The 20,154-nt window shown below is 40.2% G+C and overlaps 1 protein-coding gene across 6 annotated transcripts; it reads left to right on the plus strand.

Annotated features, from left to right (window-relative positions):
* Window positions 1-378: 378 nt before the first annotated feature.
* On the plus strand, window positions 379-19,810 carry kdm1a (lysine (K)-specific demethylase 1a). 6 transcript variants are annotated; one of them, XM_026926463.3, is made up of 22 exons: window positions 467-520; window positions 2,352-2,388; window positions 5,020-5,319; window positions 6,116-6,284; window positions 7,481-7,614; window positions 8,672-8,750; window positions 9,027-9,119; window positions 9,207-9,313; window positions 10,885-10,966; window positions 11,110-11,204; window positions 11,722-11,739; window positions 12,216-12,358; window positions 13,059-13,149; window positions 13,235-13,369; window positions 13,664-13,737; window positions 13,923-14,034; window positions 14,110-14,242; window positions 14,720-14,907; window positions 16,567-16,681; window positions 16,876-17,003; window positions 17,435-17,581; window positions 18,384-19,810. In XM_026926463.3, exons 2-22 carry the CDS (start codon window positions 2,359-2,361, stop codon window positions 18,567-18,569), a joined length of 2,559 nt encoding a protein of 852 aa, XP_026782264.1. In that variant the 5' UTR covers window positions 467-520; window positions 2,352-2,358; the 3' UTR covers window positions 18,570-19,810. The 6 variants fall into 6 exon arrangements, with proteins under 6 accessions (XP_026782265.1, XP_026782264.1, XP_034164023.1 ...); XM_034308132.2 differs by having other exon boundaries at window positions 7,487-7,614; XM_026926460.3 differs by having other exon boundaries at window positions 468-520; window positions 6,119-6,284.
* Window positions 19,811-20,154: the final 344 nt, after the last annotated feature.

The raw sequence follows: 20,154 nt of genomic DNA on the forward strand, positions 1-20,154 counted from the left end.
TTTCCGATCTTTATAAGTTTTTATTATTATTAAGTTATTATTATTATTGTTATTTTAAAAAAAGCTCCAGTATCAAAAAGGAATACATATCTTTGATATTTTTGTGTCTATTATAATCAGACCACTCACAAAAATGTCAACAAAGTCGTATAAAATATTACAAAATATTATATCCAAAATGTCTCCCTAAAGTGTGTTAAGTGTGTCCTGCATGTCCTAGACTACACTTCTTGGACAGTATACACATTGTGTTGTGTTGTGTGATCTCATGAGCACGCTGGATTGTTTTATTTCGCATTCTTATAAAAAGGCATTATTATAAAAAGGGAAAACTCCCTAACAAGTGCACCATCTATGATCCCTGTGGATTCAGATTTGATTGATGGAACATCCCACCAATTAGAAGCTGGAGAATCCTCCGCCCCGCCCACTCAGGACTCAACTGGATTATCTGGTTGGTCCTTTTCTTAGCTGCAGTCACACATCTGCTTCCTTTGTGCCGGACGGTAGCTAACAAGAGGTAAATAAAATATATGTTTTAGTATTTTGTTTCTAATATGTTAAATTGGTTAACGTGACTTCCCATATTCAAGTATTAATTGTTGTGTTTTAATACCAGCTTACTGTTTGCTAGAGAGCAACCGTTGGTGCTTTAAGGCAACTGCTCGCGGCGCAATTATAGCTAAGCTAGATAACTAGCCAACGCGTTTGCTGCTGATTTTTTTTATACCTACCCGTATTCCGGAATAGTCCCGCCCCGTCCTAGGATTGATTGGTAGATCGTGTGTGAATGTGCTCTATTAGCCAATCCTGATACAGGTCCGGAATAGAACCAACCAATCCTGTAGGAGGAGCCTTAGAATACGAGTGGGAAAAAAAATATCGCAGGCTAGTGTGCTCATTGTATTGTATTGTATTGTATTCCAGTTCTGCTCCACTGAAACGAGCTAACTGGCTAACTAGCTTGATAATACATAAGGTGTAATCTCTAAACTGTTAGATTGGCTTATTTTAACGAAAACTTAACCCTCCATAGTTTGAAAATACTGAACATCTGATGAAATTAATCTTTAATCATTTTAGCTTTTTATTTTAGTAAATCTAATCTGTGAAGTTTGAGGTTTGTTTTGAACACTTGGGCGGTTTAAACAAAGATAGAAAGTGTTGTTTAGATTTGGAGATTTTCTCTTTTTTAATTTCATAGCTCATCTGATCCAGGAAAACAATTTTTTTTTTTTGGATGACTCATTCTGTACTAATCTTGTGTTCGTCCAATTAAATGCTTTTTGGAATGTATATGTCCCGCCCCTAGGAGTACATTAGCAGCAAAATGGTTGTTATTTTTCCAACCATTTTTCACTTGGTTGGAGTTTATTCTTTTGGAAGATGGTGGAATTTGTGCAAGTTCACAGTTAGGTGACTTTTCAGAAAACTGTTTTACCAAAGAGCTGAAACGTGTCACTACCCGTAGATTAATCGAGAACATGATTTCATCTTTATACATAATCAGAACTTCTCCATTAGTGTATTTTGGAGTTATGTCTCTCGGTGATGACTCAGCTTTTCGAAAACACACAGCATCTCGTCGTTTAGGATATCATAAAAAAAAAAAAATTGTTCCTTAATCTTTTCGCTTTTCTCCATATTTAACCAGTTAGCTAAACTGCTAGCAGGTTTGTTTAGAATCTTGAACGCTACTGGCTGTTGAATATATAACACTCCATCACTATGACTTTAGGTTTCAAAAGTGAATACGTCAGTATAATATAATCATGACTCTCGTAGTCATTTCACTGGGAATTTAAGTCCTTTCCACCTACCAACAGAGCCGCTGTTAGGAAAATAGAAAATCAATCGATGCCTTCTGACCAATCAGAATCGAGAATTCAACAGCACTGTGGTCTAACTATGTTTAACACATCCGAACAAATCCATAGCGATTTGTCTCGATACTACAAGCAGTCATCTTTGTTCAAGGCCTGCCCATTAGTCTCACTTATTCCTCATCTATTAAATTTTATACTTTGAATGAAAAATATCTAGAAATTTGTACAACAGGTGCAAGTGGTAACTCCGCCCCTAACCTGAACTTTCATAACTTTTCATATTGAGTCTTGCGAATTGTTCTGAATTTTATAAATATGAGGAGAGAAAAAGATGTCCAGGTTGCTAATTTAAGTTTTCATTTTTAAATAACTGATAAATATAATTTTATCCAGCTACAATTCCAACACAATATCCACACCTTCAGTTAAGTATGATATTTTTTATACTTTTTTCCCCCCACCTTGTTGCAGTTGCACCCTTTCCTGGTCCTCACCTTTGTTTCTTATTCTTCCTTTATTTCCCAGTGATTGAATGGATATTTCCCGGTGCACCGAGAAATGGGTAAAACAAAACAAGGTTACTGTAATGTGCACTTGTTGTGAATTTGCCATCATTACAAACATCCTCCAGCACATTCAAACGGCATCTTTTTTATTTCTGTCATATCAGGGGCATGTCGAGGAGGAGTTTTAACATAGTGATAGCTCAGGTGGCGCATGTGTACGCATGGGTGTGTGTGTGTGTGTGTGTGTGTCATCATTATTTCTCATAAGAAATGTCCTTGTATACCAGAGGTGGACAAATCAGTACCCTGGAATTCATAGCTGCCTGAAGGACAAGAGGTTCAACAATCGCAAAAATAGTTACACACCTGAAATACAAAAGTAGTTACGCACCTGAAATGATGGTTTAAAATGATTTTGACTAGGCAGATTAATTATCAGGAACTTTAAATTAGCAGATGCACTATATGGCCAAAAGTATGTTGACATTTGACCACTAAACATTTGGCATTAATATGGAGTTATTGCCACGACAGCCTTCACTTTTTTGGAGTTTGGAGCGTGGCTGTGGGGATTTGCCCATTCATCCACAAGAGCATTAGTGAGATCAGGCCCTGATGTTGGGTGAGGAGGTCTGGGGTGCAGTCAGTGTTCCAGTTCATCCCAAAGGTGATCAGTGGGGTTGAGGTCAGGGCTCTGTGCAGGACACTCAAGTTCTTCCACTCCAACCTTAAACACACCATGTCTTCATGGAGCTCGCTTTGTTGGAGCAGGTTTGGTCCCCTTAGTTCCAGTGAAGGGAAATTGTAATTCTACAGCATATAAAGACTTCCTATACAATTGCGTGCTTCAAACTTTGTGGCAACAGTTTGGGGAAGACCAGCATATGGGTTTGATGGTCGTGTGTCCACATACTTTTGATGATAGTGTATATAGTGTATGCGGAAAGTGCAAAGCAGTGATTTAGCACAATACGCAGTCACTGTATGACATATCAAAAGAAAATAAAAATGCTAGCCAGACCTGAATACTCTCTTTTACTTGCAGTGCGAGGACACCACATCTCACTTTATTAGAAGACGATAATAATCACATATGCATTCGTCTCTCTTAGGCACTATCCAGACAGGATTGCATGCAATTTCCTATTTTACAGGTGCTACTTTTTTCTCCATCCTCCTTTGAGAAAATCGCAGGCCGAAGCACTGTTTTTTTTTCTCCAACCTCAGCTGATAATTGTAGCCTCTTCCTGATACACACGTCTATGATTTCCTATGATGTTGCCTCGCATTGGAAAAACATGTTTGACTGCTGCTACTTGCTACAAGATCTGTGGGCTGATTAAAAGAGTCAACTTTTAGTTTTCTGTAAATAATGACTAGTTGTATTACTGTCAGTTCCTTAAATATCTAATGTTAAATGCTGATAAATTAATACCGTAAATGATTTTATAGTTTACATTCAAACTGCTAATTATTTACAGGTATTAATTTATCAGCATTTAACATTAGATATTTAAGGAAATGCTCACGTCAGGCAAAAAAACATATATATAAAACAGACATCCCCCTTATAAACTAATCCAATCCTAATAGGGCTTTAGGTTGTATTAATGCACTTAACTAGCTAGCTACTTTACGTTATTACTGTACATTTGCTACCAATTTTTAGTCTGTTTTCAAGCAACTAAAACACAGGAATAGGCAGCACAGTATGGCTTTTAATTGTCTGGTGGACTAGCTGATAGCTGTATGGTTTATCCACGCTCGTATCCCCTCTCAGAGCTTCCTTATAGCTTACTAATAAAAAACGAGAAAGCCCCAAGTCAAGCGTCTCTGAGATTGGTCTACAATTGGTTATAGTGATTTGCAGTAGGTTTCTGATCCTACTTGTGTAGTTGTGTGCACGTTTACAGTCTTTACAGTCATGAGCAACCCTGATCTACGAGTATCATCTTAATCTTTCTCAAAATATACAGCCGAAACCCTCATAGTATAAAAACCAGTAGTAATTCAGAACGAATTAGAAACCAAAAACGGATAATGACCTTTTTCCTTCCCATTTCACTTTAGTGCTGTGGCTGTCACGCAAGTTTAAAAGGAAAGTGCATGTATTTCATTACACACCGCCCTGTTTCATTCCATTCCATTCCATCCAGCTGTGAGCGTACACACCAGCGCCTGCCTGAGTGGCTCATTCAGGCTAAATAGCTACACTTTTGATAAATGATCAATGAAATAAGATTCATAAAATGAATAATTCATGGTAAAATTCGTGTCCTCACTTTCAAAAGAAACGTCATCGCCTAAAAATGAAAGCATTTGATTGTGTTAGAATGTGGCGCAAGACGTGCTGGTCAACTGAAAAAAGATTAAATGGACATGGATTAGATGAAATCAACACGGATTACAGTTAATCCTTATGCTTATACAGTTCCAAATTTAGTGAGGGTTACAGTAATATTGTGTTTCTTGAATAGATCACTACCCTGTGCATTCCTCAAGGTGTGTATGTTTGTGTGTGTGTGTGTGTTTCGAGTGACCTGCATCTGAACACACATGCATTCTGCTGCTGTCCATCCTGTGTCAAATCAATCATCTCGTGCATCTCACACACTTCAAGCCTCATCATTTATTTTTTTTTTATTTATTTATTTAAAATTCTATTTCCTTCTTTGTTCCTGTTTCAGGAGAGGCCTCTGTCGTCCTCCATCATGCTGTCAAATAAGAAAGACCCAGGCTCTTCCTCCTCCTCCTCCTCCTCTTCCTCAGGAGGGAATGGGGCTGATCGGGCCATGGAGACCTCGGTGGGCTCCCAGTCGGGAGCTGCGGCTGGTTCTGCTGCTTCTTCGGCAGATGTGAAGAAGAAGGAAAGGGCTTCCCCAAGCGGAGAGGCGAGCGGAGCACCGCCGCCTCACCTGCCCGGCTCGGCAGGAGTGGATCAGGACTCGGCCGAAGGGCGCAGGACCAGCCGCCGCAAGAGAGCCAAAGTGAACACCTAAATCATTTCATCATTGATGCCGAGACACGTGTGTGTTGGATAGTACTCGGCATGTCATGTCATGCATCGTGCGATATTTAATGCATTGCTTTTAGGAGGACACAAGTAGTGCATGTTTCTAGCTAGCATTAATTAGTTAGCTAGCTAGTTTAATTAGCTTGCACTTTCATACAAGGACCATATAGTCAGTCGATTTTGTTGAACTAGTTAAAGCTAACTGTTCTTAAATTCAAAATCCAAACAAATACAACGCCTCTTCAATGTTCCCTCTGTATAAACACCCTAAAGTACATAAAATGAGAACACGTGAATGCTAGTGCAGGAGGAGGGAATTTCTGAAACATCTCCTTGCTCTGATTGGTTGAATGTTGGTGGGATGATTTTTTATTTTATTTTTTTTCCCCTCTTGTCCAGAGTCTGGTGTACTACAAAGCCCGTAGGGTCTCCAAGCACAATTTTATTGTGGAGAAGGCCAAATATTACAAAAAAAAGTTCTGACTAAAAATCAGCAAGAAGCTAGCAGGATTGTGAGTAACCAAATGTCACATGAGCCAGAAGTCACGGTGCTTATTAACACTGCCGATGCTCATTTTAGGTTAATGAAAGTAAAAGCATTTGAAACCGTAGGTTGTGTTACAAATTAGATATCAGCGCGTGCCTAATTAGCCTTAAATACAGCTAAATATTCCATGTAATGTTTATTTTTGTGCTCATGGTGGGAGAACTGTGTGTGTTCCGTCTGTGTGAGCTGGTTGTAAGGAAGATTGTGCATGTGGCCCATGCTGCAGGTGGAGTACAGGGAGATGGACGAGAGCCTGGCGAACCTGTCGGAGGATGAGTACTACTCGGAGGAGGAGAGAAACGCTAAAGCGGAGAAAGAGCGAAAGCAGGTGGTCCCTCCGCCTGCTCCGCCTGTGGAGGAGGAAAACGACAGTGAGCCCGAGGAGCCCTCGGGTGAGAAGAGCTTAACCGCTCGGCTTAGTCTTGCTTTCAGAGTTTTTATGTTTATGTTCCGACCCATATTAAACAGTTGATAAGAAACGTAACTGAGCACAATTTTGCAGTTTGATTATATTAAGTGTGTGTTGTGGAAAATAACTCACAATGAGGTATTTGGTATTTGTCAAAACTTCATGAACCTGTTTGGCAGCCCACACACACACACACACACACACACACACACACACACACACGTTTGACTGTACTAATTAGTCAAATGCCAGCTTCACAGAATGATTAACATGCTGTCCTGCCACTGTTTTTCCTTACCAAGTGACTACTAAAAGCTATTTATACCTCAGCGCTATTGAATCGCACTGACAGTCATGCAGATGCAAGGCCAGTAACAATACACTAGTTCCAATACGTTATTGTTTCTATAGCTACAGCTAGTTCACTGGGACTTGTATCATGGATGTTGCACATAATCTGTGACTAATAATAAACACATTAAAAAACATAATTGTGGCTATTGTGAAAATTTCTGTAAGGAGACATTTATGGAAGGAGTCTCCAGTCAGCACTTTGTAGCAGAGGTAAAAGCTGTTCTTTTAATTTTTCCGCCACTTTAAAGTCTTCAGGACAGAGGAAATTGCTCTTTGAGATTTCTTAGTAACACTGCATTTTTTGGTCTTATTGACTGGTGAGGGAATGACTATTTAGATCTGTAATAATGTAAATGATGACAAACTAACTTGTTTCACAGATATTCCACAACATTAAATCTAACTGTAAACAGATAAAATGTACGACTTGTTGTTCTTTAATAAATAAACAAAAATTATCTTTGGCAAAATGCTGTGGTATAAGAGGAATAAAATACATCAGGAAAGTAGAAGTAACAGTATTGACTTCACATCAGGCCATGTCACGCCAGCTTGTTGTTGGTTATTTTCCTCTAACAACACGCCCCTAAGTGTTGTATTCCTTATTTAAATCAGGTGGCATAACATGGCTGGCGAAACACCACATTTACTTCACTTAATGGTCTGAGATCCTATTGTGTTCAGATTGTAAAAGAAGAACATTCATTTAGAAGCTTTGTCTTGTTCATGAACGGGTTTGGTGTCTGGTGTGGCAATGCACTTAATATCGCACAGTGAATGTGTGTGGCTGATTTCTTTTGGCTATTTTTTTGGCATTGTTGTCAGGTTTAGAGGGTGCAGCCTTTCAGAGTCGCCTCCCACATGACCGAATGACATCACAGGAAGCAGCTTGTTTCCCTGACATCATCAGCGGACCACAGCAGACTCAGAAGGTCTTCCTGTACATCAGGAACCGCACGGTAAGGCCTGGCTTCAGGATTTTTGGTTAATGAACAATTCCGGATTGGATTGGTACAGCATCTGGTGGAAATCTTACAGTACAGTACCCTTTGTCGCCTTATGTCTCTTTTTTTTCCTGCTGTAGGGCTGAATAGTTCTGATTTATTTTTTCCATCTGTTGTACTGATAAATCAGAACTTAGACATACCTATGAAAAAGTCCAATGATGACAAGCCTTGGCACAGTGGGAAAGCAGTAAATATCCAGCATTGGACTGTTTGGTGTAATCCATTGACCATGGTCCTGTCTTCAGCTTTTTTCCTGAACCAAGCTAACAGTGTGCACTGAAATAGAAAGTACACAACTATAATAACACACAAACGTGAGGTAATTAAAAAAAAAAAACCCAGACACTTCATAATTGTATAATTGTTCACTCCCTTGGACAGTACTTGGTAGACTCACCTTTGGCTGCAGTTCTCCTGGGATGTGTCTCTATCAGCTTTGCACATCTGGATTCTGATATTTTTTCAAGTCTCTTGCAGACTGGAACAGATTTTCCTCTAGGATTGCTCTGTAACCATCCCTCATCCCTGACCAGGTTCTCAGTCCCTGCTGATGAAAAGCATCCCCACAACATGATGCTGCTACCACCACCATGCTTCATCGTAGGGATGGTGTTCTCAGGGTGATGGAAGGGTCGAGCTTCCACCAAATGTAGCACCGTTTTTCCAAGGCCACAAAGTTTAGTTTTGGTCTCATGAGACCAGAGAACCTTTTTTCCATGGTTGCAGAGTCTCCAACATGCCTTTTGGCAAACTTCAAATGGCATTTCTTATGGCTTTTATTTTTTTCCCCCCAGTAATGGCTTTCTTCTAACCACTCTTTCATAAAGCCCAGATTTGTGTAGCGTCTGTGCTGTGGTTGTTCTATAAACAGCTTCTCTCATCTGAGCTTTGGATCTCTCCAGGATCCTCAGAGTCTTGGATGCTTCTCTGACAAATGACCTTCTTAAATGCTTAGCGGCAGGTTGGATGAATGCGAATCATTTTGTTTTTCTCTCATCTGTCTTTCCAGCTCCAGCTCTGGTTGGATAACCCGAAGATCCAGCTCACATTTGAGTCTACAGTGCAACAGCTGGAGGCACCTTACAACAGTAAGATCATCACACTCAAATTCAACCGTTTGACTTTAGCTAATTGCTTCATCTTGCGAGTTATTTCGTTATCAGATTAGTAGTACAAGCGTCACATTTTAAAAAGGAAAGTAATTTTAATGTAAATTTATATGCAGATTGTTAATACTTCTGTAGCATTTTTTTGATGATTAGTTTTAAGTAATTATTTCTGCGAGTTGTTTTGAAGTACTTCTGCATAAGCCTTTGCGTTTCATTCATTTTATGTGTACATATGTGTGCTAATCTATCCCACAGGTGATGCTGTCCTAGTCCACAGAATCCACAGCTACCTGGAGAGGCATGGCCTCATCAACTTTGGCATCTACAAGAGAGTCAAACCTCTACCAAGTAAGCAGGTGTTCTTTTGACTAGTCCGTGATTAACAGAAGGTGATTGGTGAAGAGGTGTCAAATATGACATGCCCTGTGTGTGCAGGTAAGAAGACAGGGAAGGTGATTGTGATTGGTGGAGGAGTGTCTGGTCTGGCAGCTGCAAGGCAGCTGCAGAGCTTTGGCATGGACGTCACTGTGCTAGAAGCCAGGGTGAGAAAAGCACACATCACTAACACGTTATACACTTGACTACTCACCAGGCAAGTAAAAGCTGGACATGTTTTTGGTTGGCTGGAATCATAACTGATTAGATTAAAAAGTTATAGCTTATGTATAACAAGCTAGGTTGCTAGTGGTGCTTGAAAGTTTGTGAACCCTTTAGAATTTTCTATATTTCTGCATATATATAACCTAAAACATCATCTGATTTTCAAGTCCTAAAAGTAGATAAAGAGAACCCAATTAAACAAATGAGACAAAAATATTATACTTTGTCATTTATTTATTGATGAATATGATCCAGTATTATATATCTGTGAGTGGCAAAAGTATGTGAACAATCAGGTGGGAGTGAGCGCCCTGTTTTATTTAAAGAACAGGGATCTATTAAAGTCTAATCTTCATAACACATTTGTGGAAGTGGATCATTTCCCTCAATAAATAAATGAACAAGTACAGTATTTTTGTCTCCTTTGTTTTTTGGGGTCTCTTTATCTACTTTTAGGACTTGTGTGAAAATCTGATGTTGTTTTTAGGTCATATTTATGCAGAAATATAGAAAATTCTAAAAGGTTCACAAACTTTCAAGCACCACTGTAAGTACATCCATATAGACTAAAGTGAACTGATGTGTTTGTAGGACATCCTGTTTGTGCTCGGCAAAAGATTTTTTCAGCTATGAGCTCTAGTGTTCTGTCTTCTCATTGCACATAAATGATATTTGAGTCTGGCTAGCATCTTTGTTTTCTTTAGATATGTTTAACCGAGAGGTCACTGCATGTTGTGCTAGAAAAGGAGTTTTTGCGTGGGAGTTTATTTTGCTTGGTTTCATCAGTGTTTCCACAAATCTGCACGTTTCTGACTCTGAAAAGCTCGTCCGTCATTCATGCTAATTAAATATGCTTAGTAAAAACCACAGACTTGCCAACCTTTACACATTTTGCATAGGAATTCCACATTTTAACATTGGAGTATGAAAATTATGCAAAAAAAAAAAAGCAGTCATCTTTTTTTCCCCCTCCCAAGCAGGCCTCAGGATTTGTATTTTTTTTTTTCTTTTGCTGGTTGTTGAACCTACATTTTTGCCCTGACACAAAATCTGCTTGTCCTGAACACCCAGGCTACAGACTTGTCCACCCCGTATCATCTACAGCATTAATAACAGCGCTGAAACCCGCAACTTTTTTTGCTTTTCTCATTAAAGCACCTTTTGTCACTTCTTCTGTTTGGCTCAGCCACTTGTCTGACCCACTTTTCTTTAATTTTTGTAACTGTTATGCTATTTATCATACAGCATACAGCTCCTTGTGTCATTCTAAACTGCTTGAGCGTCTGTCATTAATATAATTCACAATTTAATTCACAATTAAAAATGAAATTGTAGTGCAGCAGTGTTGGTGTTGCGAAAGCTTTCATCTATTTGGTTAAAAATCTGCTTGTGTGATTTAGCTAGCCATAGTAATTTAAACCCATGTGTTGCTTCTAAAACTTTTTAATAGTTTATACTGTCCTGTGATGCATCAGTTTTGAAAATAATTGTTTTACTGCTGCTCTTTTGACAGGATCGTGTTGGAGGAAGAGTGGCCACCTTTCGTAAAGGCAATTATGTAGCGGACCTGGGAGCAATGGTGGTAACAGGCCTAGGTGAGACTTTGTACTTTAGTGAGGAAGCACATTTGAATAAAGGACAGTTAGAAATTCAATACAAATTCAACAAATGCTAATTAAAGAAATTTAACCAACCAGCGTAACCAAACTTCTCCATCCTTTCTTCTGCTTTCTCTCAGGTGGAAACCCTATGGCTGTTATCAGTAAGCAAGTGAATATGGAGCTGGCCAAGATTAAACAGAAGTGTCCCCTGTATGAGGCCAACGGCCAGGCTGTAAGTCCACACACACACACACACACACACACACTCACACTGAGCTATGTTTATGCAGTACTACATCGGTGTTAAATTCAGTTCCAGCTAATTAAATGCTTTGCACAATTTATTTATATTTTCCATGCTGTAACACACCTGATTCACCTTAAGCTGCTTTAAGAGCTGAACCAGATGTGTTTAATGCTGAGGATCCAGAGCTGCACTGTACAGGAAATGTGTAGTGTTAGAATAACATTCTGCAGCTTCAGTCTGGAAGAACCACAGCTCGACACACATACGTGTGACTAAATGAAACTCTGATTCAGCTCCAGGAAGAGTTTTATGAGAGTTTATGAGCTCAATCAGCACCAGAGTTTTCCTTACACACTATCATTAACACTATGTCTACCTTAGAAAGACCCTTCCTGTGTACTGAAAGTAACAGTCAACAATGGATTGCTTGTTGTCTTATTTTCTCTGTCCTGTGTTCTGTATTGATTGGTTTTCTTTTTCTCTCTATCTGTCACTCTAACAGGGAGAGCGATGCACAAGCGTGAGTATTTAATTCACTGCATATTTTAGCCTGAAAGTGTAAAACAGCATCATGCATTGTGCTTATCAGAATATTGAATGTCCCATAATGGATGCAAATAATTTTTATAGCACTAAGTTGAGTCACTGGTGCATGGTTGGTTGTCTCAGTTTCTGTTATTGGTATTTGCAAACATACCTATGGGCTTAGTATAAAGAATGCTAAAAATAATGTAGAATAACTTTATAGAGACTTTAATACAGTCAGCATCCAGGGAAGTTTATGTATCTTCTGAGTTTGTGTTTTGGAGGATCTGTTTACTAGTTAATTTTAGTTTTGTTTTTATTTTTTTTATGGGATCACAACCTTTTATTAAGTTGGACAGGTTTGTTTTCTGTTCCTGTTTTAAATCTATTATCGGTTTCTGATCTTTTCTGGTCTTTGAATGAGTGTGGTTATGTCCATGTTGCTAATCACTTCTGGTTTGTGTGTGTAAGGTTCCTAAGGAGAAAGATGAGATGGTGGAGCAAGAGTTTAACAGGCTTCTAGAGGCCACGTCCTACCTCAGCCACCAACTTGACTTCAACTTCCTCAATAACAAACCTGTGTCTCTTGGCCAAGCCTTGGAAGTGGTCATACAGTGAGTGCAATGCCTATACTTCAGCCAAATCCAAACGCTCATAAGGCACATCATGTCTCAGCACACATACTAGAATTTCTCAGTGAGTCATATTTTCATAGATGAACAGTTTTGGTTAATCATGACAAGAGCAAATAAATCCAAATAAATCCAAAATAGGGTCTCTAGTGGATAATTTATTAATTGCGTCAGGGCATCAGTAAAAGCCATAAGATGACAACTAGTAGATAAATCAAGAACTGTAATGAGTTTTTCCCCCATTTTTCCCAACTCCTCATCCCGCAAAGCCAGACAAAACCATCAGATGAGCCTTTTCTAGGCTACACTTATGCTTTGTACATTTCATATATTAAGAGCAGGCTCTGAGTTTGCAGCATAAGCAGAAACAAGGTACATACCTACTCAGGTGTCTAAAACATACATTCCACCAAATCCATTGATCCATATATCACACCCTTAGCATATATATAATCATGGTGAATGCTGCCTCGCAGCCTGCTCATCACCGGTAAAGGTATGCCAATAATTTCCCAGGTTTAGAGTCTGAAAGTGACTGCAATGTCTATGTGAAAACTACAACTAGCGTCTACACATAAAATACTCTGCTTTCATGAGTCTATAACAGTAATGACCTGTGTGTGTCTTGCCATGCTGTGACGTATGGTGCATTAATTACAAAGCTGTGTGTGTCTATGTCTAGGCTGCAGGAGAAACATGTGAAGGATGAGCAGATCGAGCACTGGAAGAAGATCGTAAAGACACAGGAGGAGCTCAAAGAGCTTCTTAATAAGGTACAGTAAAACTAGACACACACACACACACGCATGCACAGATACATTAAATTACATTTTTTACTTACTGATGAATCTTTGTTAGATGGTGTCCACTAAGGAGAAAGTGAAGGAGCTGCATCAACAGTATAAGGAGGCGAGTGAGGTGAAACCTCCCAGGGACATCACAGCTGAGTTTCTGGTCAAGAGCAAACATCGTGACCTTACCGCCCTCTGCAAGGTCTCGCACGCATACACACACAACCTCACACTCCTTAAAACTGTCTTTAAATATTTATTGCTAAACAGAATCAACACTCACATGCATTTTGCACTAGTGGTAGGGTTGTGAAACCACGTTGTCACAGAGAACTCTTAATAATAAGATGCTGTCTAATTAGCTCTTCTTCAGTGTGGCTTGAATTAGTGCCTTGCATAAGTATTCACCCCCCCTTTATAATGGGCTCTGCTGTTGTTGGTTATTTTCTGAATGTGTTGCTGAGTGAGTATTGTAACGTGTGTGGATGCTTTGTAGGATTATGATGCATTGGCTGAGCAGCAGGTGAAACTTGAGGAGAGATTGCAAGAGCTGGAGGCCAATCCACCCAGGTACACACCTGCCTATTTATCTGCCTTATCTTTTTATACATGCATACAGACTTAATCATACATTTACTTCCCCTCCCACGTGCCAGCCTCCCACCCCATGCTAATCTGTGTAGCTCGTAGGGCTGTGCTGTTGATATTATATGTGTGATATTTCTCATTGCCTCCTCTCTCTGTCTTTCTCTCAGTGATGTGTATCTGTCATCAAGAGACAGACAGATTCTGGACTGGCACTTTGCAAACCTGGAGTTTGCCAACGCCACACCTCTGTCTACCCTCTCTCTCAAACACTGGGATCAGGTAACTGTGTGTGTGTATGTGTATGTGCCTCATGTTTGGTTCTGTTTTCCCTTTCTAACCTTTGTGTGTGTACAGGACGATGATTTTGAGTTTACCGGGAGTCACCTGACTGTGAGGAACGGGTACTCGTGTGTTCCGGTAGCGCTGGCCGAGGGATTGGACATCAAACTGAATACGGCTGTGCGACAGGTGCGCTACACCTCCTCAGGTGAGTCTCTATACCACATGATTCAAATCTGAGCAGTCATATTGCAGTTAATTTGCTCTTTGCACTGAGTTTGAATGGTGCAATAATTATATTACATTACAGTACACTACAACAGTTCCAGACGCAGCTCAGTTTCAAGAGAATTCCCAGTTAGTCACCAAGATGTGAATATATATCTAGGAAGTTAGTAAAGATTACAAAAGTAATAAATTAACTTACTAAATCAACTGATTTCACCTCCTAAAGCTTTAGAAGATTTTTTTTTGTCGTCACAGCTGATCAATTTCTGTCCAAACTCCTTGTGTCTTTAGAAATCTTTGTATTATTTCAGAACATGCACGTGTGTGCTTGAGCATGTTTACACATCTGTGAGTGGATGTGGAAGTCTAGTTACCAGTATTCATGTTTCTGCTCCACTTTTATGCTCCAGTAGACATGAAACATTTGTGCTTCTTTCTCACTCTCTCTCTCTTCCAGGCTGTGAAGTGATAGCCGTGAACACACGCTCAACCACACAGACATTTATTTATAAATGTGATGCTGTGCTGTGTACTCTTCCTCTGGGAGTGATGAAGCAGCAGCCACCTGCAGTACAGTTTGTGCCTCCGCTCCCTGAGTGGAAGACCTCTGCTATTCAGAGGATGGGCTTCGGCAATCTCAACAAGGTGTGTATGTGTTTGGGGACGGGGGGATTTCTTTTTTATTTTATACTCTCTTTTGAGTACTGAGTTTATGGTTTAGGTTAGGTGTAGGAATTGCATTATTTAGCTACAGTAATATATATATACTCACTGACACGCTGGAACACCTATACCTCTGCTAATTCATGCAGTTCTCAAATTGGCCAATCATGTGGCAGCAGCACAATGCGTACAATCATGCAGCAACAGGTGAAATGCTTCAGTTAATGTCTTGGTGACTTTGTCATGGTTCTTAGTGCCAGATGAGCTAGTTTGAGTATTTCAGAAACTACCGATCTCCTGGAATTTTCACACATAACAGTCTAGAGGATACACAGAATGGTACAAAAAACATCTAGGGCATGGCAGTTTCATGGACAGTAACGCTTTGCTGGTGAGAGAGGTTACAGGAAAATGGCCAGACTAGTTGGCGCTGACAGGAAAGCTATGGTGACTCTAATAACGACTCTTTACAAACATGGTGAGTAGAAAAGCATCTCAGAACATACAACGTGTTGAAACTTGAGGCAGATGAGGTATGACAGCAGAAAACCACATCTAGTTTCAGTTCTGTCAGACAGGAAAAGGAATCTGAGGCTACCGTGGGCACAGGTTCACTGAAACTTGAAGGTTGAAGATTGAAAAAAGAAAACTTGTTTTTGTTCCCTGTCTTCAGGTGTCCCAGCTTGTCTCGGATCTACAACCATGCCATGGTCAAAGTCACTGAGATCACATTTTTTTTCTTCGTTCTGATGTTGGATGTGAACACTGAATATTAACTGAAGCTTTTGACCTGTATCTGCATGATTTTATGCATTGCGCTGCTGGCAGATGATTGGCTGAATGGATAATTCCATGAATGTAATGAATAATGAAATATGTTCTTTCAGGATGGAGACTGTTCAGACTGTGAAGATCAATGAAACACAAAAACAATATTTTGCACCTTCAAATGTTAGACATTCTGTGAAGTTCCAGTTAAGTGTGTTTGTGCTGCTTGGAAGCAAAACCAATGTTTTCGAGTTCAGCGCTGGTGGAGGAGGAGTTTTTCAGGTCACTAATCCATTTGGTGGAGTTTCAATGTAGCATTTTTACAAAAAAAAGGGTTTAGTGTCCTTGGAACAAGGTTACCTTGGTTTCCTCCAGGGCTGAATCAGAGCGAGTGTGTGTTTGATTTCAACACTCCCCCTCCTCTGTCCTGCGTGACCGTACCGTGTGACCGTACCATCACACACTGCAGTGAATCTCTCTCTCTTTTCCAGCAGCAGCAGAAATGCTGCAGTATTATGCAACATCCTGCTGCTGTGTTTCCTCTCGAGACCAGTAGAGGGTGCAGTGCACTTGTCCTGTACTGCCTGTATAGGCTTGCAGTCTGCCCCGTGGTCACAGGGGTACAACCAGGCAAACTGTCGCAGGAGGTTTTAGTCCACTGACGTGCAGAATAAAGTTTTTTGGTTCTTTGGCTAATAGTTACTCTCATTTTGGCTTAAGGTTTAGGGGTCTAAGGTAGGTTTTGGAATTCTGGGTTGGAGATTAATATTTTTTGTACTGTTCTACATGATGATGGATGGGTAATATTTCCCCTGATATATCAATGTGATGTAAGTTTCAGCTTCACTTGACTAACGCATGCCCTGTCTGTAGGTGGTGCTGTGTTTCGACCGCGTGTTTTGGGACCCGAGCGTGAACCTGTTCGGTCATGTAGGGAGCACCACAGCCAGCCGCGGAGAGCTCTTCCTTTTCTGGAACCTCTACAAGGGTCTGTATTCAATAAACTAGTTATCATTAAATTTACTTTATTAATCAGTTTAAATAAATGAAAGTGAAATTGAACAAATTTAACATGCCTGGTTCTGCTTCAACCAAAACAGTGTCAGGTATCCACATATAATTGTTCGAGGCTGCTCTGATTATGCTTCCTGACTGATGTCTTGCTACGTTTGTCCTTGTTAGCACCCATTCTGCTGGCGCTGATGGCCGGAGAGGCTGCAGGCATTATGGAGAACATCAGCGATGATGTCATCGTGGGCCGTTGCCTAGCAATCCTAAAGGGAATCTTCGGTAGTAGTGCAGTTCCTCAGGTGAGCAAACACCCCTCCGATGACGTGGTCTACTTTGAAATGACAAATTATTATATACATACTTTATCTTATATTTATATAAACATCCATCATTTCTAGAAGCAGAATACTTACATAGATTTATAGTTAATTTGGATTATTAATGGATTTGCAGTATGTAATTTAAGTGTAAGTGAATAATGAGTGTGTATTTGCCTGCGGAGAAGCTCTTTCAGTTGCAGGCTTTATTGTAGCTTTAACACTCAAGCCTGATCTCATAGCAGAAAGAGAGGAAATGTCCACCCAGCATAATGGGCTCAGGGTAGTAAAGTAGCCAGCTGTACCATTTACACACACACACATACACACACACATACACATTGCTACTTTGGCTCTATTCCAACAATAACACCAGTGTAATTGATGTGAGGGTTTGTGTGTTGCCTTGGTAGCCGAAGGAGACAGTGGTGACGCGATGGCGTGCAGACCCCTGGGCTCGTGGTTCATACTCTTACGTGGCAGCTGGTTCTTCTGGCAATGATTATGACCTCATGGCCCAGCCAATCACGCCTGGACCTGCCATACCTGGGGCCTCACAGGTGAGACATGCTCACACACACACAGTGCTCTGTTCTCAGATTCTTCGTTACAGTCAAAACATATTAAACTGAATCATATTGGATTGGACCTGAATCAAATCATATTGGTGCTGAACTGAATCTATTGAAGTGTATTGAATCATTACTTGTTTAACTGCATTGTTTTTGTATGTGCATGTGACACAACCAAAGCCAAGTGTGTTAACCTGAATATGGCGGCTTTTTGTAGATCACAGCCAAGTCATGTAAAATCCAGCTAAATATCTGTGACAAGAAAACATTATAGTATGTCAGTAAATTAAAGACTAATCTGAAATGTATTAATTGTATCATAAAATTGTAATACTTTCTAATGCAATCAGAAAACAGACTTTTAGGGGAAAAATAGAAAGAAAATCCCTAAACTACTACTGAGGATTGCTGTGCTGGGTCAGAAAAGAGACTCTAGCAAAGATTTTAAACTAGATATCTAGATAAACTAGGTGCTAGAAAAACAATTTGGTTCAAATGCTAGGATCATATTTTAGTGCACACTAATGCTATGACTGGAACAGGTACGTAATGCTGGGAATGTTATGAAATTAAACATGGACAAGTAAAGACTTGTTGCAGGCCTTTACCTCAACAGACCTTAATATTTTCATTCTTAGGTTGTGAGTTGTGAAGTCTTGTGAATGATGTAACCAGGCACGAGGCAATCGTGAATGCATGAGATGCAGTCTGTGTAGCTGTATTGGCTATTTATGGTAGGGTATATGCATTTGTGTGTGTGTTCATTTGTGTGTGTGTGTGTGCTTTGCAGCCCGTTCCTCGACTCTTTTTCGCCGGAGAGCACACGATCCGGAACTATCCAGCGACGGTACACGGAGCACTGCTGAGTGGCCTCAGGGAGGCAGGACGCATCGCCGATCAATTTCTCGGAGCCATGTACACAGTGCCACGGCAGAACACACCTGCTGCCAACCCCCAGCCCTCTCCCAGTGTGTAGACACACACACATACTCTCAAGTCTCACCCAGCATGTAGGAGCTCACATGTATACATCCTCTTGTCCAGTTTACAGAAAAACACACACACATACACACAGACACACACACCTATAGCCCAGAACAGAACCACCCTACACTAACCGAGTCTTTGAGTACATAGCCAGTCAGAAAGAAAGACTTAATATACAGAAGGAAGTGGAAAAGGAGGAGAAAGTTAAATGTAAGTGAGAAGATATGAAGTCTATTGAACCTTGAGAAAGTGTGTGTGTGTGTGTGTGTGCGCTAATTACTGGTCTCCAAAAGGAAACTGGGGTTTAAAGGAAGCTCTACCTCTTCCTGATGATCAGCACTGGAAAAGCGTCATCGCAGGAGGAGTAGCCCCTTTTTACTTCTGAGAATTTCCTGGAATTTACCACGATTTTCAGGAATAATTGTTAGCTTGTTTGTGTGCTTTACAGCTCGTTCCTCGACAAAGAACAGACTGGAAAGCACACAAACACACAAATACATGCTGCAGCCTGAATGCGGCAAACACACACCACCATACGCTGTTTGTCTGAGGATTAAAGCTACAGCTAGTGGACTGCATGGCGAACACACCCACCCCCAGAACACACACTCACACAGAATACATGCACACTTTCTTAAGGTCTGAATACACCACAAACTAAAACCTGCTCTAACATTGACGTCCAGTTGGAATTGATGGGATTCCTGAAGCTTGTTGTCACAGGAGATCCACGTGAACTTCACTGTCTGGCTTTCATTGCAGATGTTTCTCCAAACCAACATTGTATCCAGTTAGACAAAATGTGGTTCAGTTCATCAGCACCGTCTGACAGAGCATTAAAACAGAGTATCGTATGTTCAGAGGAAGGATATCTTCCGAAACACAAATACGGAGTGGAATCAGAATCCGAAAAGCTTTGCACTGACTTTACCCGCTGTTCTGTTTTTATTATTTAGATGCAGAGAAAAAGCCCAAATTCATGTGAAAGCTTCATAGCTTCTGCTGTTGTTCATGATCCTGGTTGACCATTTAGTTGAGAATGGAGAAAAAAAATAGCTTGAAGTTTATTCCTGTTGTTTTAAATTTTTGTTGAAATATGAAAAGTTGTTAATGATTTTCAAGAAATTGAAGCAGCTAGTTTGAACATGTTTTTGTTTATTTTATATTATTGTCATTACAGTCTAGGTTTTATATTTTGTCAGAATTTGGTATTAAATGAAAAAAAAGAAATGCCGAGTCATTGATTTTTGTCTTGTGTGAAGTGTTTAGTAATGTATGTCGTAGTTGTGTTGTTGCTTATTGCCTTATACGTTTTCATATTACGCAAGGTCGCCGCTGCTACCTTCGATTTTATACACACACACACACACACACACACAGTTTAAACTCACATCTTCCCACACCTTCTGTCTGTACAAAGTTTCTGGGAGGCGCCCTAATTAAAGCAGTGTGTTTGAAAGGTGTGTACATCACGTGCAGATGTAGGTACACACAAACACAGGTTTGTCAGCGCAACAGAACTCTCACGCCAACACATGTACACGCAGTACATACCTAGACGTTACCTCATACAC

Source organism: Pangasianodon hypophthalmus, chromosome 10 (assembly GCF_027358585.1).
Source record: "Pangasianodon hypophthalmus isolate fPanHyp1 chromosome 10, fPanHyp1.pri, whole genome shotgun sequence".
NCBI classification, from domain to species: Eukaryota; Metazoa; Chordata; class Actinopteri; order Siluriformes; family Pangasiidae; genus Pangasianodon; species Pangasianodon hypophthalmus.

Bases quoted from the DNA above. Each gene is read 5' to 3' on its own strand.
- kdm1a (XM_026926463.3), top strand. From the start codon at position 2,359: ATGGATATTTCCCGGTGCACCGAGAAATGG. The intron at 7,615-8,671 runs GTAAGGCCTGGC...CTGTCTTTCCAG, and splicing joins TGTACATCAGGAACCGCACG to CTCCAGCTCTGGTTGGATAA. The intron at 16,682-16,875 runs GTCTGTATTCAA...TGTCCTTGTTAG, and splicing joins TTTCTGGAACCTCTACAAGG to CACCCATTCTGCTGGCGCTG.